At 40.4% G+C, this 27743-nt stretch overlaps 1 protein-coding gene across 3 annotated transcripts; it reads right to left on the reverse strand.

Moving 5' to 3' along the window:
* LOC122640656 lies at positions 1 to 27743 on the reverse strand. Of its 3 annotated transcripts, none has more exons than XM_043833883.1 (8): positions 27228 to 27743; positions 25874 to 26077; positions 25241 to 25726; positions 19124 to 19234; positions 12201 to 12380; positions 1897 to 2145; positions 470 to 590; positions 1 to 380 (listed from the first exon to the last, which is right to left on the reverse strand). In XM_043833883.1, exons 1-8 carry the CDS (start codon positions 27654 to 27656, stop codon positions 226 to 228), a joined length of 1935 nt encoding a protein of 644 aa, XP_043689818.1. In that variant the 5' UTR covers positions 27657 to 27743; the 3' UTR covers positions 1 to 225. The 3 variants fall into 3 exon arrangements, with proteins under 3 accessions (XP_043689818.1, XP_043689817.1, XP_043689819.1); XM_043833882.1 differs by having other exon boundaries at positions 25241 to 25729; XM_043833884.1 differs by lacking the exon at positions 19124 to 19234 and having other exon boundaries at positions 25241 to 25729.

A 27743-nucleotide genomic window follows, 5' to 3' on the forward strand; every position in this document is an offset into this window, starting at 1 on the left:
TTATCCACAAATAATCTTTCCTTCTCTCCTCATTTTACTGTTGGCAACATACACAATTCTTGACATTTGAGGGAAGTTTTGTCATCATGAACTGCAGGGCTACCATACAAGCAAAATTACCAGTAGCCCTCAATTTCAATTTTGAGAATGCTGTTAGCCACTCCAAGCAAACAAAAATTAATGCGGGAATGTATTAGCTGTGAATAAAATTTCAATCATCAAAATCTACAATGACTTGTGGTTACCACGGTCATTCTGATAGCTCAAATATTGTACAGGCCTAGCAAGTGCAAACCAGGATTCAGGGTTGATCGACATCAACAACTCAATTACAACAACTTCATCTGGACGAGGGATCTTTAGACCAGGTTCCATAAGACCTGCATGGGATAAGCCAGTAAGTAAACAAAGCACCAGTCACACAGGACTATATCCAAACTAAGCATCATATCATGAACTTTATGCTCACCAGGGGAAAGCTTTTTCCCATTGTACAACTCCTTAGCTAAGGGATTGCCTCCCCAGTGATTAACAGCCACTCGGCTCATAGGCTGAAACCCAATTATCTTACCATCTTTTGATAAAACGACCTGAGTGACAATTCGGTAAGCAACCAAGTCAAGAAACACATAAAAGATTTGTACTGGCATATTTCTTGCATAAATACAGAAATAGGAAGAATACAGGTAAATATAAACAAGCACAAAATATTAGTACTAAATCAAGAACTTTGTGTTGAAACTGCTCAGACCAAACCAGAACACATGCTGTCCCACCTGCCATGCTTGCATGCACAGAAGAATGTATATTAACCTTTCTTGGATACATATGGATATATAAATAGATGTCAAGAATGTCTCGGTCAAAATGCTAAATTAAAGAAAGCCTGATCCTAATTACTACGAGATGGAAACTGACACAATTACACCCCATCTAGGTTCTTACATCTTGGATCATTAGCCTTCCTGCCTTCTCTCACTACTTCAACCATATCTTTCCCATCCCAAATCTTTTCTCGCCACTTGCATCATAGGCCTTCATGTCTTTTCTCCCAAGTTCTTTTAGATTCTTTGCTTGCCCCACATCACTTCTTCAAGGGGGGTGCTGATTGTGCTTTATTTCACTTTGCAGACATATGCAACAAGATAAAGGAAACCGATTGAGAAACTTGCCTGGGGCTGGCTATTCACTCACTTTTTGCTGCTAATGTGCAGCGGCGAGGAGCCAACTGGTTGTTGGACCAACCTATGGTGTGTTCCGGCGAAGAGCTGGGTTGTTGGTAAGGAGTGTGAGTGGGCTAGGGGTCACACAAGTAAGTGCAGGACCCCCATAGGGCCTTTCTGAAGTGTGGCCCACACACGGCCAATGGGGAAAGAAAAGGGAGGGGTGATACAGGTCTTCCAGACCCTTGGGCGAGTGGTCTCAGTTTTTTCTGATATTTGACTTTTTTTTCGTCCAAAACCTTTCTTTATTCAGTATACCGAATGACTGAACCATCTCAACAGACTTTAGGTAAAAAATGTGTACAAGTTTGATTCAATTGAGTAATATCCGTAATAAAATTGATTAGACTAGAAAGTGAAGTTAGAAACATTTGAAAGTCATTCCGACGAATATGACAGCCTACAGTGCAGTCGGATGTGCTGGATGCTTCTAATTTGGGAAAAACTTCCAAAGATATTTTAGTATTTTACTATTTCCTGGCCTTGTTGACATGGCGTCTAGGCAATCCAAGGCGTTGGAGGGGGCCTGGACGCAAGGTGACACCAACAATGCGCATAGACGCCCGCCTAGGCGACCAAGGCGCCTGGACGCCTAGGCGATGCCTTGACAACTATGTTTCCTGGTACTATATGAAGAAGAAAAGAAAAATGAACAAGGATAGATTTCACTTACCTGATAACTAGCAATATCCTGTACAGATGTTTTTATTTCATCATTGCCTGTATCTGATGAAACAGAGGAAGCTATATTATCTACTTCAATGCTGGAAATATCCTCTTGAACTAGAGCATTCTCGTCCCTCCAAAAGTATCTTGGGAGTTCCCCAGTCCAGGCACCAATGTTTCTGTCCATTGTTATACCCCCAGGCCAACCATACGCATCCTTGATCTTCTGGACAATAGAGATGCATAGAGCTCCCAACTACATCCACCAGAAGAGTCGAATATTAGCTGAAAAAAAATTGTGTAGTGAGGAGAAAAAATGAAAGAAACACATGAGTTTTCCATTTACATATAAAGTGTAATGCACGGCTTTAATTTTATTTTAGAAGAAATTAAAGGTTCCCAAACATTTGTTTCAACAATACAAGGATTGATGATATAACCTGAGTTGATTTCATCTATGTTTTGATATCGAAATGTTAAGATTGATCATGAAAGATTAATTTGCTCAACCAATCATCTTCTCATTGATACTGTTTAGGGAAGGTGGTTATGCAATAGTCGTTGTGCCAGACCTAACGCATTGGTCTAGCACAACAGCTCACTCATACGTGCCACATGGCAACCAACCAGGCACCCAGAGTAAGTGCACAGCTAGACCCTACCATTCCCTACCAACATACAAAATTCCAGCCCAATTTACATGGTCAGAGATAAAAAGGTCAGAATATTGTTAAAAGTCCACACATGAGCTAAACAGACTGACCTTTGAAAATACACGGAATAATTCACTACGAGAGGGCCTACATGATTCGGTTACCACCAAATTTGACGCATGGGTAATCCAAGGTGGCCCGTACTAATCCATACAGTTAAAGTATTTACATCCTCCGCTTATATCAAGCTGAGCTTACCACTGCCCCAACTAACGTTGTCAAGGCATCCAGGTGCCCTTTGCTGGAAGGGGGCCTTGTTGATGTGCCTTGACGTCCAGGCCCACTCCAACTCCTAGGGTCACCTAGCTGTCGTGACATCTATGGCCCCAACCTTATGCCTATCCTTTATCCATATCTTTTAACACCTCCACAAAGCCATTGGTGAACATCTCCAAGATACTCCTAGTGTGATACTCTCTTGTGATATATGCATGGATGGGTGCAGAAATAGATTCAATGGTCCACCTGGAGCGTAGAGCTGAGGGAGGAAAAGACAGACAGGAGACGAAGATTGCCAAAATTTGATGTTCTTACTTTAGTGAACCAGAAAAGAAAGGTTTGAGGGAAAATTCAGAAGCCGCAAAGGGCAAATATGAGTGTTTGTGGAACTTTGGGTAGATCACTCAAGTCGAAACTGATTGCTAGGATGAAGCCACATGAACTATAGAAGGGAATACTTTGAAAGTAGAGCCCTTTGCTGTGGCATGAAGAATCTGGAACTGGAAAGGACTGGAAGGAACAACACTGAATTTGAATAATAAGTTAAGATAAAACATGATCTGTGCAGGCACAGGATCAATCTCGCAGGACTAGGGGCTTCTGCAAACAAAGAATTCCAACACATTGACATATCTGAATTGGAACATAAAGGATGGAATTTAATATAGAGTTGAAGATTGTGTATATTTCTGTATTTTTGTAAGCAGACATACACGACATATAATCTGTACATGTTGATACATACAGAGCTGTAATAACTATAAAGGCATAAAACTAATGAGCCATACTATGAAGTTAACGGAGCTATAATACCTATAGAGGCATAAAACTAAAGTTATGGGTTATAGAAACCCACCTAAGAAAAGAAACTACTATTTCAGATAACCAATTTGGTTTAATGCTAGAAAGATCCACGATGGAAGCTATTTATTTACTTAGGAAGCTCATGAAAAGATGTAGAGAGGGCAAGAAGGATCTCCATATGGCATTTATGGACCTATGAAAAGCTTATGACAGAGTCCCTAGAGATTTAATCTAGCATAATTAAATATATGCAAGGTACTAAAACTCAGAACTCGACCCTAACTCGACCCTGGGAAAAACTGAGATCTCGTTGGTGAATTTTTTTTTCAACTCGAAACCTGGTTTTGGTGGGTTTTAGATCTAGTTTGGGTCTGAAACTTGGTACTCAGCCTATTTTAGGCCATTTAAACACATTGGCACTATCAGATTTTGCAAAAACAAAATCCAAATAGGAGTTTCACTTAGTGGGAAACCAGGACAAACACTTATGCCAGAAATCGAGACAGAAACCAGGACAGACACTTATTTATGCTTAATATCATTTAAGTAAATAAGCGTCTGTCTACCACAAGATAGGTGTTATATACCAAGATTTCCCAGTATAATATCATTTAAGTAAATAAATGTCTGTATACCAAGAGATGGGTGTTTGTATACAAAGATTTCCCACCGAGATCTCGCCCAGATCTCAAGATCTGGCACTCATAGAAAGGAGTTTGGGTCGAGATTTCAAGATTCTCGCCAAGATCTCGACTGGGAAATTGCACTTTTAGAACTCGTATGAGATCTCGTCTCGACCCCTTGGAAAACCGAGATCTCGCGAGTTTTAGAACTATGAATATATGTATGAAGATGTGCCTAGCATAAGAAAGGTTGGGGTCAAGGTAGTGAATTCCCAATTACAATTGAGTCACATCCAGGATCAACCTTACCTCTTATATGTTTCCATATATCATGGATGCTTTTGATGGATATATGTATCCATCAAACAAGGTTCAATCCAGTTCGACCAGTTTATTCTGTATTAAACACATTTCATACATTTTTGTCTAATATGATCACATGCGATATAAACTTTTTGAGCAATGTATGTCGGTAAGTTAAACTTTAAATTGGTACTCACGACTAGGGTTTGGGCTAGGCAACCCTTATCATATGGTTGTCGCATTGGGTATGCCTAGACATATTGATGTCAGGGTACGAATGTGAGTACGCACATGGGTGTATATTGGTGAAGAATCTTATTTTGTCGATTCTCTCATGTATTACTGCCAGATGTAGGTTTGGGATAGACATGTGTCATCAAGACCCTGTCACTGCACGATGTGAACGTATTCTTTGGTTCACCAATGACTACGATTCAAGAGAATTAAAGCCGGTGTTCTGGGAATGTGTTAGAACCGCTTCCTCTAAAAGGCCGACCTTGTAGGAAAGGGAGGAAACAATATGTATATCATACAAGAGCTCTAACACTACGGACTATCCAAAGGGGACACGAGTGGATAAATAATTTTTTAACACCTGCCCGCTCCCAGGGGGACTCGATACTGTGACCCCTGCCTGCTCTGATACCATGTTGGAACCACTTCCTCTAAAAGGCCGACCTTTTAAGAAAGGGAGGAAACAATATGTATATCATACAAGAGCTCTAACACGACGGACTATCCAAAGGGGGACACGAGTGGATAAATAATTTTTTAACAGAATGCGTAAATATTATGTGAGTGAAAGAGCCACTCAACATGGTCTCCACTGCTCGATTGAGGAACATTAAGGGGAGTTAGTCTGTGGATGGTCGGATAAGAATCAAGATTCTGTACCGTTTTTGTAAATGGTTTTGCAAAACATATTTTCACTTGTAGGCTTATTCTCCACCACTTGCAGGGCATTCGATCCAAGTTTCAGCCTATTCTGACGGCTGCAATTGCTGCCACTTCAAACCCATACTTCAGATCTGATTCAGTTTTTTGAAGATTTTTTTTTTGTTCAAATTTGTGGATCGGTTTCTACTGAACTATGGGAGATTCGGAGACAACTACTGCTACTTACGGAGGGGATGGTCGACTAGGAATGACTTCCTTCCCTATGCTGCTGCCATCAAGCTTGATGGTACGAATTATTTAATCTGGGCCAGATCACTATCCTTGACTGTGGCTGGTAGGGGATTCACTGGCCATCTTACTTGCACCACCATACAACCAGCTAAAGAAGGTGCTTCCCGTACTAAATGGGCTGCGAATGATGCTATGGTGATGTCATTTGTTTTAAATTCTATGACCACTGATCTATCCAGTCAATATCTCCTCCTTGACACTGCTACTCAGATATGGACTACTGTCAAAGGAACTTATGGTCGATCAGGAAGTGGTGCTTAGGTTTATGAAATCAGGAAGACACTCCAAACCACTACTCAAAAGGAGATGTCTGTTACTAAATACTATGTTGCCCTCAAGTGTTTATGGTAGCAATTGGATCATTATGCTCGATTCCAGCCTACTACTACTGCTGATATTACTGCCTACCACACCTATGTAGACCAATTCCGTGTCTATGATTTTCTGGCTGGCCTCAATGATGACTATGAACCTATTCGGGTGCAAGTCCTTGGACGGGTTCCTTTCCCCACTTTAGAGGAGACTTTTTCTTATGTTCACAGTGAAGAGACACGAAGGGCTGCCATGATGATGACTCCTAAAGTTGAGAGATCAGCCTTACAGACTACTGGTCCCACTCCTGTTGCTTCTTATGATAGTGTTGCTACTTCCACTACTACTACCAAAGAGCCTGTTAAGTGTGAGCATTGTCACAAACCATATCACACTAAGGCTCAGTGTTGGAAATTACATGGGAAGCCAGTTGATTTTGAGGCCAAACGTGGTCGTGCTAAGTCTAAAAGCAAAGCCAATCATACTGAAAGTGTAGCTCCAACTCCCACTGCTGACATTGGTTTCTCCCAGGAAGAACTCCAGGCTTTGCGTCGTATGTTGAACACATCAACTGCCTCTACTACGTCTGCTGCTAATTCAGGTTCCTTCTTTGCCCGTACAGGTATTTCTTTTGCTGGTCATTGTGCATCAGTAGTATCCACTCCATGGATCATAGACTCCGGTGCTACTGATCACATGACAGGTTCTTCTAGCCTTTTTAATACATATTCTCCTGCTTCTGATAAGGATAAAGTCAAAATTGCTGATGGGTCCCTCTCCTCCATCTCAGGGAAAGGATCCATTGGTTGTTCTCCTTCCCTTACACTGTCATCTGTGTTGCATATTCCCAAATTTACAACTAACCTTCTTTCCATTAGCAGTATCACTAAATCCCTGAATTGTAAAGTGACCTTTTTTCCCACTCACTGTGTTTTTCAGGAACAAGACTCGGGGAAGATGATTGGATCGGGTAAAGTGCATGGCGGATTGTACCTGCTTGATGGCGATCCTACTCAGGCTTTACCTTCGGCATCTTTCTCTTCTGATTTACATAAATGGCACTCTAGACTAGGCCATCCCCCCTTAGGTACTTTATTAAATTTATTTCCAGCATTAGTTAAAGACTATAATAAGGAAGAATTTTTTTGTGAGCCTTGTGTCTTGGCTAAACAGAAGCGTTCAACTTATCCTATTTCTAATAAAAGATCCTCTTCCTTATTTCATATTGTTCATACTAATGTGTGGGGGCCTAGTAGGAAAGCTTCCCTGACTGGGCATCGGTGGTATGTCACTTTCATTGACTGCTATTCTAGGTTCACTTAGGTATACCTTATGCACACAAAGAGTGAAGTTTTTTTATGTTTTCAACACTTTCATCAACTGATTAAGACCCAGTTTAATGCCACTCTTCAAATTTTGAGGAGTGACAATGGGAAAGAGTATATGGAAGGTCAGTTCCAAAAATACTTTACTGCACATGGAATCCTCCATCAGACCAGCTGTGTCGACACTCCAGCCCAAAATGGTGTGGCTGAGAAAAAAAACCGCCACCTCCTGGAGGTGGCTAGGGCCCTTATGTTTGCTCGTAATGTCCCTTCCCTTTATTGGGGGGGATGTTGTACTTACTGCAGCCTATTTAATTAATAGGCTGCCCAGTTGGGTTCTTCTTTCAAAAACCCCTATTGAGCTATTACTTGGCTCTTTTTCTTTTATAGTCCCACCTAAGGTGTTTAGCTGCGTTTGTTATGCTAGGGATACAAGGTCCACTGGTAAACTTGACCCACGTAGCCTCCGCTGCATTTTCTTGGGTTATTCTGCTACCCAAAAGGGGTACAAATGTTACTACCCTCCATCCCGCAGGACTTTTGTCAGCATGGATGTTGTCTTTCATGAACATGTTCTATATTATGTGTCCCCACGTCTTCAGGGGGAGAGTGTTAGTGAAGATGTGCGGACTATTGACTCTCCACCTCCACTTCAGTCTGTTTACCATGAGTCTGAACCAGTTCGGCCTGCCCCTAGTACTCCCCCTGAGTTAGGGGGAGAGATTCCTATACAGGGGGAGACCATTTCTATTCAGGGGGAGCAATCTACCCCGGTCTAGACTCCTATCCAGAGGACTATTAGTGAATTTCAGAGGAGGATTGATGCCAGTAATGTGAAGACCTATGCAAGGAAACATAAGCAGGTTCAATCAACTTTTGCTCCAGTACCCATCCAATTGCCGAACCCGGATCCAGAACCTGCCTCTCTACCTAGTAATGATCCTGACTTACCTATTGCTCTTCGCAAAGGTGTCAGAACTTGCACTCAGCATCCCATATCTCACGTTGTTTCTTATGATTCCCTTTCCCCGTCCTTTCGTGCCTTTGTTTCCTCTCTTTCTTCTGTTCGTATTCTTAACAATTGGCAGGAAGCTTTATCAGACGGAAAGTGGAAGGCAGCTATGATGGAAGAAATGGACACCTTGAAGAAAAATAACACATGGGAGCTTGTGGTTCTTCCACCTGGGAAGAAAACCGTTGGATGTAAATGGGTGTTTATGGTGAAACAGAAGGTAGATGGCACTGTGGATAGGTATAAGGCACGACTCGTGGCCAAGGGGTTCACTCAGACATACGGCATTGATTACCAGGAAACTTTTACACCTGTTGCAAAGTTAAATACTGTTCGTGTGTTATTATCTTGTGCAGTCAACCTTGGATGGGATATGCAGCAGCTAGATGTAAAAAATGCCTTCCTAAATGGAACACTGGATGAGGAGGTGTATATGGACATTCCACGGGGTTCTCTTGTGGCGAAACCAAGGAAAAGTATGTAGACAAGCGTGCGCTTTATGGGAAGCAGTCACCTCGAGCATGGTTTGGCCGGTTCCACAAGGCCATGATTTCTGTGGGCTATAAGCAGAGTAATGCTGATCACACACTCTTTATAAAGAGGGTTGGTGAAAAACTCACTGTTCTTAGTCTACATTGATGATATAGTGGTTACTGGCAATGATGGTGATGAGATCAGACGGCGGTTGAAGACCTTCCTTGGACAAGAATTTGAGATTAAAGATCTAGGAAAACTACGATACTTTCTTGGGATTGAAGTAGCCAGATCTTCTAAAGGCATTTTTCTCTCCCAAATGAAGTATGTCCTAGACTTATTGGCAGAGACCGAGTTGCTAGGCAGTCATCCTTCAGATACTCCTATGAACCCTATTGTTCGACTCAAGGAGAAAGAGGGTGAGCCTGTTGATAAAGGCCGGTACCCAAGACTTGTAGGGAAGCTGATTTATCTTTCACATACGCATCCTGACATTACTGTCGCCGTGAGTACTGTGAGCCAGTTTATGCATGATCCCTACTCTTCTCATATGGAGGCTGTTCTTCGTATCTTGCACTAGTTGAAGTCAGCTCCTGAAAAAGGAATTCTTTTGTCTACTCATGGTCATCTACGGATAGAAGCATACACTGATGCTGATTGGGCTGGTTCTGTAGATCGGAAGTCTATTTCTGGGTATTGCTCCTTTGTAGGTGGAAATCTTGTCACATGGCGTAGCAAGAAGCAAAATGTGGTTGCTCGTTCTAGTGCCGAAGCTGAGTTTCGAGCTATGGCACAAGGTATTTGTGAGTTACTATGGCTTAAAGGTTTGCTACAAGATCTTGGTGTTCCTATTCGTCTTCCTATGATCTTTGATCTTGTGACAACAAGGTCTGCCATCAGATAGCACACAACCCAAGACAGCATGATTGTACCAAGCATATTGAGGTGGATAGGCATTTCATCAAAGAGAAGTTAGAAGCTAGGCTGATTTGTATTCCCTTTGTGACATCTGCGGATCAACTTCCTGATATCTTCACCAAGGGATTGTCTGGAAAATTGTTTCATCCCAATCTAGTCAAGTTGGGCATGATCGACATCTTTGCTCCAACTTGAGGGGGAGTGTTGAAATAGGTTGCTTACACGATTGGGGTAAGCAGTCCTAGTTTGATTAGGATTAGTCCTACTAGTCCTAGCTGATTAGGATTAGTCCTAGTCATGTTAGGAGGCAGTACTAGTCAAATTAGATTCTTTTCTTTTATTTTATTTTTATTGTTTTACCCTCAGCCGAGTCCTATTCTAGCATTCCTAGTTGTATTAGGAATTCCTAGTAGGACTAGGACTGAGGTGTTATTATTCCTATTTGTACTTTGATCAGATTTACTTCAAGTTATTATAAATAAAGGGGCTTAGGTGATCAATTCTAATCACTCAAGCATTCATATCAAAGCTGTTTACAGATTAAAACTTAATATATTTTATTTTTCCCTTTTAGATTCTGCTTCTTCACTAATTAGAAGCCCATCAGGGTTTTAAGTCAAACAGGAGAGAAAATGTCACTCTCACTGGGAGTGTGGCATATTTAATCAAACCACCAAGGGGGAGCGCAGAAGATACTGCACACTGGAAGAATTTTTTGTTCCCCCCACAGGAAAATTCGCCCCTTGCCTCTCTCTCTCCTCCCTTGCTCTCTCTCTCTTGAGATGTGAGATTGGTTAGGGTGTTGGAAACCCTAGGTTTTTGCATTGGATCCAGTGGTTTTTGGAGAAAAAATTCTGTGTTTGCTTGAGGATCTTCTACTGCATCAAGGAGATTCAAGTTGGGGCTTTCTTGAAGGGCTCGTTAAGGGAAGAACCATTATCTAGAGGAGCAACATTTGAGGCTCTATAGGTTAGCAGATCTTAATGTTTATTTTATACATTAAGTGTTATTAATTATTTGATAATCATGGGATGTTAAAGAAACCGGAATCGATCTATTTTCCGTTGCGCTTTCGGGTATGGGATGGATCCCTTTTTCCATGGTATGGAAAAGAGATGACTTTCTTTATTCTTGTGGATCCCATAATTTTTATGGGACAAGAAAAGAGAGGGTTTGGTAAAAAAATTTATACCAAACCCATATTGGGTTACAATAGGGTTCCCATGGGCAACCATGGGGGGTGACCCAGATTTCCAATACTTGTGAACCCAAGAGATGATCCCATGACTATTCCTATATATTTAACCAAAGACATCCAAGATGAGGTTCCTTGGTGTAGGCTTTACACTGACGATACTGTGTTGGTGGACAAGACAAAAGCAGGGATTAATGCCCAGTTGGAGCTATGGAGATCAACCTTGGAATCAAAAGGTTTTACGATAAGTAGAACAAAGACGGGGTATATGGTGTGTAACTTTAGTTACACTAGGACGATTAATGAAGTGGTGAATATTAATAAGAGAGAGATTCCACAAAGTGATTATTTTAGATATCTACGCTCAATCATAAATAAAGAAGGTAACATAAAGGATGATGTTGCTCAGAGAATTAAAATAGGTTGGTTGAAGTGGAGAGGTGCGTCCAGAGTGTTGTGTGATCGATGTATTCCTTTAAAGCTTAAAGGAAAATTTTATAGGACCGTTATACAACCGGTTATGATGTATGGTGGAATGTTGGGCAGTTAAGAAGCGTCATATTGATAAACTAAGTGTAGCAAAGATGAGCATGTTGAGATGGATGTGTGCAAAAACTAGGAAGGACAAAGTAAAGAATGACCACAATAGAGCTGAGTTGGGATTAGCTCCGATTCATGATAAGCTATGATAAAGTCGTTTGAGGTGGCAAAGCCATGTTCAACGGAGGCCCTTCAGATGCTCCAGTTTGGAGGAGAGATTTGATTCAATTTGAAAGATCTAAAAGAGCCAGGGTCAGGCCTAAAATAACCCTAGGAGATGTGGTAAGGAAAGACATGCATAGCCCATTCCTTCTACCACGTATGACTTCAAATAGAGCTGATTGGAAAGCAAGAATCCATCTAGCCGACCCCATTTAATTGGGATAAGGCTATGTTGTTGTTGTGGTTGTTGTTGTGGTTGTTGTTGTTGATAGTTGTTACTTGCGATATTATAGAGAACATTTTTCTTGTCTTCACCTATCAAACGAAAGAAAACATTGCACAAACTAAAGGAATGTTAAGTAACAAAAAGATATGTAGAAATATATCTAGCAGTTCAAACCTAGTTAAATGCAACATCAAAATATCCTTCAAGTTCTTTGACTTTCACCTATTAATTCCTGCATTACAACATAAGCAGCAAACAGGCAATGTAATGAATAACTATCCTGGTACCATTCTATACCTTCGTTGCTTCAAGAGACTGATGCTGGTAGCAGCCAACTTCAGAGACTGGAGCTGGAAAATTTACTGCAGGACGTTTTCTGACCATCTGAGGCCAATGAAGTTGAGCTAGAACACCAATGGAGAATAGAATTACTCCACTTGAAAGAATGATAGAAAGTAATTTCCACAAAGATCTTTCCTGCAACAAATGGGACCAATTATCTAGATCAAATGCCACTTGACTAACTATGACTATTTCCAATAGCAAGATATGGCAAACCCATCCCTAAGCAGAATGTGTTATTGTATATAACTAACCTAAGAGTAAGTTAATGATAAACCTGTGATAGTAAAAGCAGTGTAAATGCTACCTTCCTTTCCGATATGGCTCCACAACACTGTAAAATAACTGATTTAGGCTTATATCTTAAAGAAGAACTGAAGTGGTCCAACCATTTAGGTCTGACTCCACCTTTGCATATGGGGTTTCTGAAATGGTACCTGCCACTTCAGTTTAACTTCAGGGGCACCAGCTGTTTAAATAAGCTCTTTTTTTTTGTGAATAAAAAGTCATTACCAAAAGGAGAAAGACGGGGGGGCTTAGAAGAAGGGAGGAAGAGGAACAAACAAATAACAAATACAACAATACAAAGCCACAGCCACACTAGAACGAGTGGGGGAGACCCAAGAGGCTACAATGAACCTATTTCTAGGAGATTCAACACATCTTGAGAGCAATAGACAACTTGCTTCTGAGTTCTAACATCAAGGAGAATATTGCCCCAAATTTGCTGTGAAGTTCTAGATTTGGGAGTCCATCTTCTGAGATTACGCTCCATCCAAATGTGATAAATAGCGGCGGCAAATGCAAGCTTACCCACATAATCACAGACTGAGTTACCATCAAAAGTCATTTCCACCCAGGTCCATTCCCTCTCAAAGGGCAATAGGCTTCTTCTCTGGGGTCCAACATCTAAAACGGAGGCCAATCCAAATCCTTGAAGAGAAGGGGCAGCCAAAAAAGAGGTGTCAGCATCTTCAATGGTGTCCCAACAAAGGCAGCAAGGAGGAACGGGAATGTTCTTTTGAATTAGGAAAGACTACGTAGGAAGACAGTGAGAAAGAGCCTACCAGGTTGTGAAGCTGTGGCAGGGAATGTGGTGCTTGAACCAAACCACGTTACACCAGGGAGTAACAGAGCCACTAGTTCAGAGAAGATCCCAAGCCGACATGGAACAGAAGAGCCCCGAGGAAGAGACAGACCAAGAAACAATGTCACCACTACCAGAGGGCCTTTTGGGGATATACCCGACAGAGCAAACCAATACAAGAGAGTTGGGGGGAGGAGGGGGAGGAGACCAATCATCATGTTGGATAATGTCTGAAATCTAGGCCAACCTGTCAGAACCCAAACTGTAGATGGCTGTCACCAATTAAATGAAGAACTCCTTGGAGATGCCAGTGATCCAGCCATAAACTAGTGGAGGCGTCATCATCAATCAAGGAGTTGAAAACTCCATAAATAAAAGGTCTAAGCTTCAGAATCTTTCTCCAGACCTAGAAGCCTTAAAGATGAGGGTAGCAGACTAAATAGAGTCATTTTGAAGGAGTCATCAACCCAAATGCTTTTTTTCGTGGCCGCTATCTTCCAAATCAACTTGAGGATACCAATAGAGTTGACATCTTTCATACGTCTAAGCCCAAGTCCCCCCCCCCCTCCTCTTTAGGGAGGCAAACAAAGGCCCAACTGATGGGATGAAGAAATCTGGAACAGCCTGATTCCCTCCAGAGAAAGGAACACATAAGAGCTTTAAGCTTCACAATAACAGCCTAAGGCATTTCAAAGATGCCAGACCAACAGATATAAGTGGACTGAAGGACAAATCTGATCAAATCAAGATGGCCCACATAAGATAGTAACTTGCCCTTCCAAAGCTGAAGTCCCTTACGCATAAGATCTAACAAGGGGGGACAATGATGGGTAGTCAATCTGGACGGGATCAAACGCAGATCAAGATATTTGACCGGTAGAAGACCTAAAGAAAACCCAGTCAAGTCCTTCAAGGAAACCTTCACTTCTTCAGAAACCCCAGTCAAGAACAGGAAAAATTTAGAAAGGTTGATATGAAGGCCCAACAAACGCTCAAAGTGACAGTACACAGAAGACTCAATTAAAAGAGGGTAGGCCTTAGAGAAAATCGGTCATTGGCAAAGGCAAGATGGGAGAGTTTTAAGGCCTTGCATTTTGGGAGAGGAATAATAAGCTGCTGGCCCAAAGAGGATGGCATACATCTGGAGAAGACTTCGAGGGCTAAAGTGAAAATCTAGGGGGAAAGGGGGCAGCCCTGAAGGATACTTATAAAAGAGCAAAGTAACCTGCAGGACTACTGTTGACAAGCACTGAGAAGTGGGGTTAAGAGATGCAGTAATAAATCCAGTTGATGAAAGCAGGGAGAAAGGCATCTTGTACATGACATCGGCAATAAAATCCCATCTCAAGGAGTCGAAAAAATTATGGATATCAATCTTCATAAGGGTAGTAGGGGAGTGAGCCTTTCTATCAAAACCTCAGACAGTCTCATTATAAGAGGAGAATGTTGTCAGAAATATTTCTAAGGCCAATTGGTTATCATTGACAAGGGAGTCAACCACCAACTAGAGCCTATTAGCTAGGACCTTTGCTATAAATTTGTAGAGAGCATTGCAGAGGGCAATGAGACCAAAATTTCCCACAGAGGAAGCACCCTCTTTCATGGGGATGAGGCAAAGGAATGTGTGATAATCCCTTGATTTGACTGGAATTAAAGAAGAAGCTTTGCAGGGCCTTGATGAGATCAAAAAAGGTGTTACCCAGTGCACAAGGCTCCCGCCACTATGGGGTCTGGAGAGGGTCATAATGTACACAGCCTTACCCCAGCTTTGCGAAGAAGCTGTTTCCAGCCTTACCCCCGATTGCCTTGAAGAGATCCCCTTTGATCATGTCATAGGTAGCTGAAAAGAACCCCATGCTAGACTCATCCGGACCAGGGGCTCTGTTAGCCTGGTGAGAGTGAACAGCAGTGAGGATTTCTGCCTCAGAAAAAATTAAATATAGGCATGGAACGAGGTCTCACCGAGATCTCGGAAATATCTCATTTTTTTCAACTCCAAAATGAAACCAGCTACGAAATGAGAAAGATACATTGACTCAACCAAGATTTGAAACATCATTTAAGTAAATGTTTTTATATTTGTTATTTCATTTACTTAAGATATTATTCATAAATAGGCAAATACCTCCCCTATTGAATCCAATAAAAATAGTTTAAAAAAAAAATCAAATTCCATAAGGATAAAAAGTCAACCCCCCAGTTCAAGAACAAAAACTGGATTTTCAGCGATAGGTGCAATTTTCAACTTTTAAATGCTTGGGTTCTTCTTTGAGTTGAATGTGGAATAGCCATCATTGAAATAGATGCAATTTCCTCTACAATCAGGAAAATCACGACAAGAGATGGACAAAGAGGAAGCTTTTCCCATAAACAACATTTGTTCACCTAAGCTCTCCACATGCTTCCATCTTTTTCCTTACCACTTGAAAACCATAAATCCAATTGTTTTTCTTCTATATTCTTGTCCAACCACCATTTCTTGTTCCCGAATAACCATCAACACATCGTTAGATGACTTTACGCCAGTATGCGGTATCTGCGGGGATTAACGGAAGTCAAGAACTCCTCTCCAAATTTAGCTTTTGGTTGGAGAATAGAACAAGAAGATTACTTCTTATTAATTTGCATGTTGGCGCCCATTCAGAAGACATAAACCTTCAGACTTTCGTGTAGAGCATAGATTTTGTTCTCATGGATTAAGACATCAGTAAAATTACAAAATTTGTCATCAAATCTGGGGTTTAGATAAGTCCATAATATATCTCCAGGTCTAGTGAAGACCAACTCTCTACGGCTGCCATAGATGGCGATAGCAACCACCGCAGAAGGAGGAGGAGGAGTTGATGATGATAAGACAACCTTTCGTACACTGGATACCTCAATGGGTGGAAGGCAGAGCTTGGCTTTGGTGAAAGGGTTGCAGAGGTATATTAAGTGGGTTAAAAAAATACCTATAACCAACAAACCATGGGAGGAGGAACCATTACCCAACTAGATTGAGTCAAGATCGGGAAGGTTACGGAGGTGATAAAGCTTATTATTGGCTAACCTGAATATGCCATTACGTAAGGTGTTTTTTTTTTCTTATAAAGCAAAATCAACACCGGGAACTGATGGTATGGGTGGTGTGGCTTATTGTGGAGGAAGGAGTACCATGACTTGCAGACACAGCAGAATTGAACGTAATCAGCATAAAGATTAAGCCGTTGGCTAATCGAGACCACCAAATCCTCTAGAAGCCTAGACCACGAACCCTGCTTTCTCTGCTTTTGTCTGGATGAAGAAAAAGAAAGACAAGCAAAGCAAGCCAAAAAAGAAGCAGAAACGCCGGACAGAGAAATGGTGGCAATGGATCAAAGAGACTTATATTAAGAGAGATACCATAGCTAGCTAATAATAGAGTAATGGAGTACAAAGACAATAAAGCCCCTAGGGCAACATTACATAATGCCTAAGGACAATTTTACCCTTATACCCCATATTACAACAAGATATAGGGCTGGATAAGGACAATGATAGGGCTGTGGTCAGAGATGCCTAGGGGGTCAAAAGTTGCATGAGAAGATGGAAAGAAGGTTCGCCAGCCCTCATTTATCAAAACTCTGTCAAGCTTACAAGCAATCCTGGAGTCACCACTTCTCCTATTGTGCCAAAAGAATTTTAGACCCGACCATCTCAGATCATTCATTCCAATATCTTCGAGACTCTTTGAAGGCATCAATGGAGGAGTTCACAATACAGTCACCACCTGCTTTTCATGGTCAAATCATACCATATTGAAATCACCTCCCAAGGCCCAAGGGAGGGATCCAAGTAGGAGAGCAATGCAGCGAAGATCTGCCTAAAGAGATGATCTCTCAGTAGCGCAGTTAGGGGCATATACAAAGGTGAAGAGAGAGGATGATTCCCACGAGGATCGGAAATTTTGAAGTGGAGGAACTGAGAAGAGATGGATAGGAGCTGGATATGGAGGAACGGAAGGGTCCCAAAGGCACTAGAGGCGGCCATTTGGATGATGGGGATAGTTTGAAAAGAAGGACCAGGAAGGGGCAATGGATGAGACAAAGTAATAAGCCAAATTTTGAAGAACTGAAACAATACTCTCGTCAAGGCCTCTTTCAGACCTCCCAATGATGTTGAATCTGCTTGCCCTCAGTTCCTTTGAGCTTTAAAAGAGAAGGAAAGGTCAAAGCTTCAATTCTCGTTTTGAATTAGGATTCAACAGGCTTAGAACCAATATTCCAGGATTCCAGTCAAAATCCAGAAAAACACCCAGTTCTGGTTAAGGAACTACCATATTGTTTCTGCATCTTACCTTTTTTTGCCGTTCTCTCTTATTTTCCCTAAATCCAGTATCACCAGAAATGTACCTTCTAGACATTTTAGATCTGATTGTTGTGACCATCAAAACAAAACAAAACAAAACCAGAGTATGTCAGGATTTTCTTCAAATTTAAAATCCTGGTGTTGGTTGGAATTGAAGCCTCTAAGAAGCCTAGTTTGTCAACTTCGGAAGCTAAGGTTATTAGCAAGCGGCTGGAAATAGACTTGGAGTTTATGATTGCATCTTTTGCCAGGACTAAGTAGACATTTGGAACCAGTTACAGAATTCTGAATCAAATTTTTCTGTTAAGAGACTTAACTCTTGGATTAGCTGACCCCCCACTTGCGTTTACTGTGGTTGTAGTTCTACGCCTCCTTCTGGATGTAGTATTTGGCATCAAACCCCTAGGTTCAGCAATCAAGATGCTAGGACGACAAGACCATGGAAACCTCCAAATTATAGGCTTAACAAGATGCGCTTGATGAAGTAGAAGCTTTGATGTATACAGCTGGGAAACTAAACCAAGTACCACTTGCGTTTACTGTGGTTGTAGTTCTATGCCTCCTTCTGGATGTAGTATTTGGCATCAAACCCCTAGGTTCAGCAATCAAGATGCTAGGACGACAAGACCATGGAAACCTCCAAATTATAGGCTTAACAAGATGCGCTTGATAAAGTAGAAGCTTTAATGTATAAAGCTGGGAAACTAAACTAACTATCACAGCATAAAAAATGCAGCAGAAACATAAAGATCATGACGCTAAAGATGGTCATGAAACACCTAACAACTGTACAAATGTACAGAACACTCCAAATGGGCAGAATGGAAGGGGTTGATTTCTCCAGCATTTTGGTGCAATTTATAAACCAAGCGGTTATGTCTCTTATTAACAAGTTCGTAGTTGTATATTGCAATGATAGTTGGCCTCTCTTGTGGCTCGAAAGACCATCTACAGCAACTACGTACTCCACCGTTTCAGTAATAGGTACTGTTGTTTCCAAACTGGCACCCCAAACTTCAGCTTCAAGTAAGAATGCCAACCATAGTTGTCACGGAGTCTAGCCAACCCTAGGCATTGGAGGAGAGAAAAAAATCGAGGCAATGCCTTGACAACTATGACACCAAATAAGGGTTCTTCAGAAGTCTAACCACTAAAATTTGTTGTCGGAGGTGACGATAGAATTTGCAGTTGTATGGTGAATCTTTTGCTGGGTTTTGTAACCACTTTGCAGAAACCTTGACAAAAATCTGAAAGCAGAAGCTCCTAGTGAACAACCGGACAAGATCTAGGATTAAAGCAGAATTTTCATAGATTTTTTCCTGCTTGCATTTACTTATTTTTGTTCCTCCAGATACTTTCTGAACTGCATTACCAGGTGATCAAGCTTTTAAATAAAGATTTCAATTGTTAATTCTATCTTACAGTCACCCAAGAAAGCTAGAAATAGAATATGCAATTAACTTACCTTATCTATTGATAAGTTAGTAAAATCACTAACCACCCTGCATGACAGCTGTTTATCTGGGAGAGTGTACACATCTTCATAGTACATATCTAAAATATTAGCTAGGCCAACCTGCAAAAGCCTTGAATCAGAGTCATTCCAACAGAAAATAATCAACGATACGAAAAACACACACCTCAATTTACCTTCAGATATGCCAGAGAAGACATAACAGAAGCACATTCAGCAAGCTTAAGCCACATAGTCCTTTCTCATAACTTAGCAGATTGGCAAAAGTAAATGAAATTATTCCCAAATTGTGCACCGCCAAAAGAAAATGATAATTGAAATTCCATCCCTCCCAAGAATCATAATAAAGAAGCAGAGCTTGTACATTTTCCGAGAACAATAGATAAAATATAACATGATGTCAACATTATATGGCTCATTATATAGAAAATTAGAGCCATAATTGACCAAATATTATCAATGGTTATTAGAAAATAGAAAATATTTGCCAAGATAAAGAAGAAAGAAAAAATCTGTTTCCCTAATTCTTCAGCCTGCCTTTGGTACAGCTATTGGCACAACTTTATAGGACATTCTTCATCCAAACATGTTTTTCCGACACACAGGAGCCAACGAGATGGTTAATCACCTTCTTATTTGATGTTCTTTCAGAAGGGTACAAGCAAAAATCAAATTCAAACTATTAGTCCCAATCCTGTTCCCAGACAACTGATGGGGAAGCACGAAGAGATTCTAGTAGGAAGATTGCAAGAAAAAAAAGAGCCAACAGGACACTGCCTATCAGCTTCTTAACACCCCCACCTCTTCTTTTTTTTTTTTTTTTTTTTTTGGGGGGGGGGGGGGGGAGGGGATAAGTACCTCTAACAACTTATTTGTGCACGCAATAGGACCAAAAAATGGATCATGATTTGAGCCTCAATTGACACTTCAACAGATACCCAAAGCCCCACATCCAGGTTTCATAAGTTGTGTCAAGTCAACTAGTAAGGCATGGAGGCCTCAGGCTCTGCTGGAGATTCCAAAGTCCTCACAAATTCAATGGCGCACCATAAGTAGTCCTTTTGAATTTTAGTTTCATTCAAATGTGTCCCCCCTTTTTCTTCCTCATGACTATGGATCCTTCTTGCCATACGAAGTAGGTGTAAGAGTTTCTACATTGAAGCTGATCTAATTCCATAAGAGGGAGTTGCTGATTGGGTTGTAATGTGAACGAATTAAATCAAGTTTTAAACCAATTTGGCTTGAGCTAGCTAGAAACGATTCAGGAGTGAGGAGCAAGTTTCACTCGTTGGAGTATCAAATTTGAAAAGCTCCAAACATCTGGAACATATTTAGTTGAAATGCTTTTGTGTGTTATATTTGTGTTATTTATAAAGAAACAGTTTGCATTTGTTAGCTTCAGGTCAGAGACGAATGGGTGTTGTGTTATTTATCTATTTATTTATATTTTGATATGCAAATTTATTCCTCGTGCAATTTATTATAGGGAGAGGGTTCCCTCCAACACCCCTTTTCTGATGCGGGTGTCTGAGGGTTCCCCCTTTCGAATCTTCCAATAGGGGGGCTATTTTAGACATTTCACTGTTCATTATCTGAGGGGTTGCAAGAGTGATCCGCATACTAACATTGTGGGAATCCTTTCCCCTTTATTATATTATAAAGATAAAGATGAAAGTCTATACTATTAAATAAGGAAAAGGAAAAGGAAAAGTGAGGAAGCATGAGGTGTTTCTATTAATTAAAAGAGAATAGAAAGAGGGTGGGGGAGGGGGCGGGGGGGAAGAGGGGAGAGAAAAATATGTGTGAACTTAGGGAAGAGCTGCTTTTGTCTAGTATGATGGCTAGGTTCCATTTGGTATGCCAGAAAAGTAAGGCCCGCATAGGCCAAGAAGGAAAGGAAGTGCCCCAAAAGTAAAAGGCCCAAATACGAAATAAAAGTAGAAGAGGAGAGGAGAGATAATTATATAAGTTATAACTTACCTAGGATTTACTGCAAGCTAGGACTAGCTGCTCTAGAACTCAAAGCCACCAACCATAAGAGCAGCAAAGTAGAGCAACAACCCAACTTCAATTTAATAAAGCAAATAACAGTTCTAGAGCTTGGCCAGCCCCTTTGCCTTCATATAGGCTACAATGCTTTAGAAAATAGAAATCCTTGACTTACTAATTCCCAAACACATTTTGGCTCCAATTGTGACAAGAAAAAACAAAATTAAGAAACTCCTCAACAACTAAACTTACCAAAAGCCAAAATTTAAAAACTAATTTCTAATCCTTACCTATGTCTAAAACTCATTTTTTGAGTCAAACTACAAATTTAGCAGTTCCAATCAGTAGTTTTGAAAGTAAAGCAAAATCGAGACTAAACTAAAACTTCATATCGATTAGAAGTTTCAAAAGAAAAAATCATGCCACACAAGAAGTGGCAACAACTTTAATAAAATGGCACCTAAATCTTGCCAAACAAGAAGATTTTACCATAAAAAAATAACCCCCGAGATGGGTGACCTCAAAAAACCTATACAATGATTGATGATTCAACATCCTTTTAAAGCTTGAGATTCTGCCACATCATACTATCCATTTGAACACCCCCCCCCCACAACATCCCCAAACTCCCCATGAAATGCCTTCTACCAAAAGGCATTTGAGGTGATTGAAAAACCACTGTTCCAAGTTATGCAATTGCAGTTCTTAGCCATTTCCACTTGAAAAGCTCGTGAATCACAGATTTCACAAACCGTTTGTGCAGGCAGACAATTCTAGTTAACCATGGAACTGTTCCCTTTTCTGTCGTGGTCAACAATCTTTACATCCTAATCCTTGAGGACCCGTCAAACTCATCCAGGGGTTTACCTGTTGGTAACTCTATATATTAAGCAAATATTCTAGCTTTTACACCAAGATCTTAGCCCAACCAAGAAAAACAAGAAATAAAATCTGGTATTTTAAGATGTGAAGTTTGTGTGCAATCCAATCCAGAGAGATAAGATTTGGGTTATAAAACACTAACAGGCTAGGCTCTCTTTGATGTTGGTACGAGTAATAGTTGAGTAAATTAAGAGAATGTTAGGGATAAGTTTTGAAGACAAAATATTAGGCCAAGTCACTGAGAAGAAGGTTAGAACGAAAATATCCTGACAGGCTCAGAGCTTTGATTAGGATTAGCCAATACTTCGACTGGAAAACTAAAGGATTATATAAATAACACTAAGGAAACCAAGAAATGTCGCAGAAAATCACAATATATATATATATATATATATATATATATATATATATATATATATTGAGAAAAAGAATATGTAGAATCAAAATTCTACTCAGTAATTACCAATACAGGAAGTAATGAATTTGTACACTTCACTCATTAAGGTTAAAAAGAACTGCAATTAAAAGCTTATAGAAGGCTGATTGGAAAGAAAAACTTGTGGTACAATAAATAGAAAGCTTACACTCCAAACACCAGAAAACTTGTCTATGGACCAATTCCAGACACCATGAAAAAGACTAATGCAAGCTGACTCATGAGTGAACCCAGAATACAAAATAGAACTAGACCTGAACCAAACCAACTTCTAGACTTAGCAAAATTACCCTTGCCAGGAAGGAAAATAATAAACTAAAAAAATATATAAAAAAAAATAGGCGATTCTCAACCCTTCCCCCCCCCCCCCCAAAAAAAAAAATATATATATATATAAGAAAAAAATCTATCATGATGGACTTGTAGACTGGACCACAGGTGGCACCACGCAGGCTCACAGAAAAATCAAGCCTAGTTCCAAGTATTGAACTGTTTGATGGCCAGCATTAATATTATGTCAAGCAAGTGTTTCAGGGAAGGTCAAAACATCATTTATCTCAATCCATAGGTTGGCCTACTCAGTAAGCGACAATCCAACAAAGACAGGGCCATCACGTCCTGAGCTCTATCGTGGACCCTCAATGCCTAGATGATACTAGTAGATTTGTTTGGTTGTGCAGTAGTTCCTTGTGTCCAGTCTGCACTAAGAATATTAGGTTCAGTGTTTTCATTTTGCAACTAAGGTCAACACTTATTTATCAAAAGGTTGATAGTTCTAAAAAAAATCAAAGATTAGCTTCTCACTCTCACCGCCTGCCCTGCCACCTCCGCTCTCATTCGGGCCCCGGGAATCCCTTGCTTTTGGCTACTGTCTTTAAGAACCCCTTTTAGCAATACCCTTTAAAAACTATAGATTCACCAACACTACTGGAATGGCACGGCAAGACAGCAATACCACGACAGATATACTTACCAACAAGAGAGAGCAAGACTGCCGTACAGAGGTCCTAAGTTGACTATTGCTCGTGCGAAGTCTGACTTGAGCCCCGGGTCAAACTGATCCCTCTAACAGGGGGTGGTCTCATATTGCAATGTTTTGTTCGCATGTATCTGTCATTTCTGTTGAACTGATCACCAAGAGAAAGTTTCTCTCTTAAGGTGAAGTGTGTTTCAGCCATCTCCAACTCTCTCCAAAAAGCTTGGGAGGTGGCAACAGAATATGTTGGAACTGCTTCTTCCCCCACCATGGATGGATGAACCCGTGCAATGTTGCAAACTAAACACGTAGAAATAAAGTCACTTGCACACACAGCTCAGTCATTGAATTCAGCATGGAATGGATGTTCAAACCCAAAATAATCTTTAGGACACCACCAACCCGCAAGGTTCCATGCACCAAAGTCCAAGCCATTGAACAGAATTGCTATTCTGAAAATTTGGAAAGTAATGCTGCTCTTTCTTATTTTCCTTTTAACAAAATTTACAGCATCAGTGAATCTAATGGTTCATAAAGGTTACCTGCAAGCACTCTCTGTTTAAACTATACTTATTTTGAAGAAGCAAAAATCAAGTAGTTTGTCCATAATTTAGTTGCTAAGGAGATTACTTTACTAAGGATTATTCCTTAACAGGTGGTGCTGGTTCCATCAGTTGGAGTCCTCCTATATCAGGCAATGTAGTGTCATACACATGCCATTCCCAACAAACCATGTTTCGGACCAAAACATTTCTTTCTTTCTTTTTTTTTTTTTTTTTTTTTTTTTTGGTTCTTGTTATGGGACACCCACTTAGGTGATGTACGAAATCACATCTGACTTTAAATATTTCCAAAGTGGCAGCTTTGATGGGGCCCAATTTTGTGGACAGGTTGACCACAAGTATCCCTGTCCACATGTCAATTTTCAGCCCAATCCAAGTTGTTGGCCAGGTGGCAAAATAAACCACTAAAATACCCAGGACTATGAAGAGGATTCATGGACAAACACGAGAGGGTATGCCACTACATGGGAGAGTAAATGATTGAATTTGAGGCTGAATTTGACACGTGACCGACCTTGGCTTGTCTATCCAATGATCAGAATTTCCAACATCATCCTGAAAGTTTGCTATCAGGTGCAACTTTGAAAGATTCCCCCACCTGGGTGATATATAACGTTTCCTCTCTTTTTTTCTTTTTTTTTTTTTTTTTGGGGGGGGGGGGGGGGGGGTTTTGTTTGGGGATAATGGGTAGGGTGCATGTAAACACCAGCGTGTATAGTTTAGTTTCCTGACAATCAAAGAATAATCAAATCCTACATTATTTAACTTCTATGTTTTCTAAAACTTGTCTAGCTTTCATTTCTCCATTGATTCCAGCTCTTAAATTAACCCTATGCCCTCCAATTCAACCTCTTTCAGTACAATAAAACATTAAACATGACCATTAGCTTCCGAGTTCTACCCACTTCCCTCCATGCTCACAAATTTCAGATCTCCAGAGAAGAGACTTTATACATGTAGATATCCGTTTGGATAAATCAGGTACACAGAAATATCAAATGGTTGAATTTGGAATGATTGCCCCAGAATAGTCATCTCTTGAAATGATAGCTGAACTTGGAACAAATAACCTTAGAATAGTCAAATGCGATAGTCAAACAGAAAGGTATTAATTTATGTTTCATAGCATAGATAGTGCTAAAACTAAAATATTCATGTGTAGAGATATATCATGACCAAACTAATGTTTAATTAACACCATAATTGGGCCCCATTATGCACAAAGTGATAGAGATCTAGTGATCCAAGGAAGGATGAGATACCATCTGGGAGTGGGTCAAAAGAACTTCCCACCTATTGTCCGCTGACTTTTTCCAGCCATCAAACTTTACATCCTTAAGTTTATCAGCATCAATTTGTAGCCTGTAAGCAGGTATATACTCTCTTGCCCAAGCACTGAACTCAGGACCACCAAATCTTTCCAACTTTGAATATGTTGATGATGTCCACCACTGGTTCTTCATTTTTAAATCCCTGACATCTGCCTTTACTGCATTAAATTTTTCTAAAAGACTCTTGGAATTTTCTACCATCTCATCCTGAAACATTCTATATATGAAAACTGAGGAATCCTTTGAAACAATCCTTCTGGGATTTTGAAACCAATGGAAGATATTGTTTGAAGTTCTACCCAATGACTTTCCAAGGAAATCCTTCTCTGTGTCTTCAAGAGCAGACATACAAACAACTTCAGCAAGGACAGAAAGAACTCTCTCATTAGATGAACTAAGAGTGAAAAATGCTGGAACCTGCTGATAGGAAAGTACAAGAGAATTGAACCATCAGTACCATGGTACCTGCAGGACTGAGAGATTGATATGACACAGAGCCAGTGTGGCATATATTAGCTCCAAAAGGGGGGAGGGGAGGAAAAGATTAAAAAAAATGTCTCTAACCTCTCTTGGATTCTCAAGATCCACCATATTTCTCTCAGTTCCTGGGCTGAATAATGCCAGCTCAAAACTCCAAATGTGGTGCAAAACTACTTGCCTAAATGTCATTGCAAGTATATTTTTGGATGCATTACTGGATAAGATATCTGGTGTGAGAGCATATCTAAGTTTCCTGGCTTTCTCTTTGACTTTTCGTGCAGGCAAAAACTGTAAATACACACATTAAGCTAGTTATAAGTTATAACTAGTGAGTTTTGGTATGCTGAACAGCTATTTTAATGTCCCCAACATGAAAGATAAATATGAGGAAAAATATGAGGAAAGCAAATGCAGAAAGATTAGCAAAAGAAGGGAAAAAGACATCTGAACATGGTGAATCCTGCCAAGAAATAATCAAACAACATATTCTTTAAAGTAAAATGAACCTACAAAAAACAACATTCCATCTTTCATGGCTCTCTCAACTTTTGAAGCCCATAAATGTTCACCCAATAACAATACTTCCATGAGTATAATTGCCATTGGGTTGAAAAAAAGTTGTGTGTGCATGTGTGTCGATCAGTGTCTGTTTTGTAGATCAGATTGCTCCTTCGGTATATAGACAGGGTGACATCTGCCTTTGGTCCTCATCTCTCAACCCAATGAGAATCCGGGGCATAAATGGATCCTTCTACGAAATCGAGGAATTATACTTCAACCAAACACACATTCTATGGCTACCACCAGCATGATGATTTTTGTTTTTTTTTTTTTTTTTTTTTTTTTGTTTTTTTTTTTTCCTGAATCCATGTCTGATTCAAGGTCTCAACCACTGCTTTATGACATCACAACACAGACTAAACCCATGTCCTCAATAAATGACTTAACCATGGGGACCTTGAGCAACTCAACGACGTGAGAAAGAATTGGTTAGAATATCATCAAAATTTAACACTAGGGTTAAAGATATAAGGCAAGAGACACAACACGAGCAGCAATAAACTGGAGGCACCTCAACATCTAATGTCGACCTTCAAAAAAAGGATGAAAAATCACTTGATAACATCATTCCTGCAAACAAAAACTTTCTACTTTTCTCATTTTTCCGCTGTGTAAACCTTATTTCATGACTGCGGCTTCTTATACCAGACACAAATTAAATGTATAAGTAAGGTCTCAAGATTTCTGTATACAATAATTTTCTTCCTTTTTCCTCCTGTGTAAACCAAATTTCAAGACTCTGGTTTCTAATACCAGACAGACAGACACAAATTAGAGGCAGAAATAAAGTTTCAATGTTAGTCCACTACTGCGACGGTATTTAAAATGAATCTCAAAAGAAAGACACGAAGAAATGAGACAACGAAAATGAACTGACCAGTCTGGTCGAGACTGTGCTGTTATCTTCTGAAGGACCGGGAAATATAGTCTCAACGACCATGGTGGGCATACCAGAAGCAATGTGCTCGTCTGCAGCTTCGCCACCATCAGCAGCTGCCGCAGTTAATGCTTGCTCGAAAGCTACTTCCCCTATCAAAGTCAACCGAGCCAAGTCGTTCTCGTATGATCTCACAGCAGGGAGGCTCTTCTCTTTCTTGCCATCCGTTTGAGCGACGATCTCAAGAATTTCCTGCTCGGTCGTCGGAAGAGCTTTGGGAGGCGAACAAGCTACCACATATATCGATTTTCTGGGTAATCTGGAGCGTTGTCTGGAGAAAGGTATTGAATCTCTCGGAGAAGAGACAGATTGAGGAAGCGGGACAGGAAGACGTGTAGTTGGAGTATACGGAGACGAGAGAGAAGCCATGGATGAGGGTTTCGATCAGAACGAAAGCCGTAATTCGCAAACAGAATTACGGAGTTCTCCGCTTAAGGTCTGTTGATTTCTGGTTCG

The sequence above is a fragment of the Telopea speciosissima genome, chromosome 9 (genome assembly GCF_018873765.1).
Source record: "Telopea speciosissima isolate NSW1024214 ecotype Mountain lineage chromosome 9, Tspe_v1, whole genome shotgun sequence".
Taxonomy (NCBI): domain Eukaryota; kingdom Viridiplantae; phylum Streptophyta; class Magnoliopsida; order Proteales; family Proteaceae; genus Telopea; species Telopea speciosissima.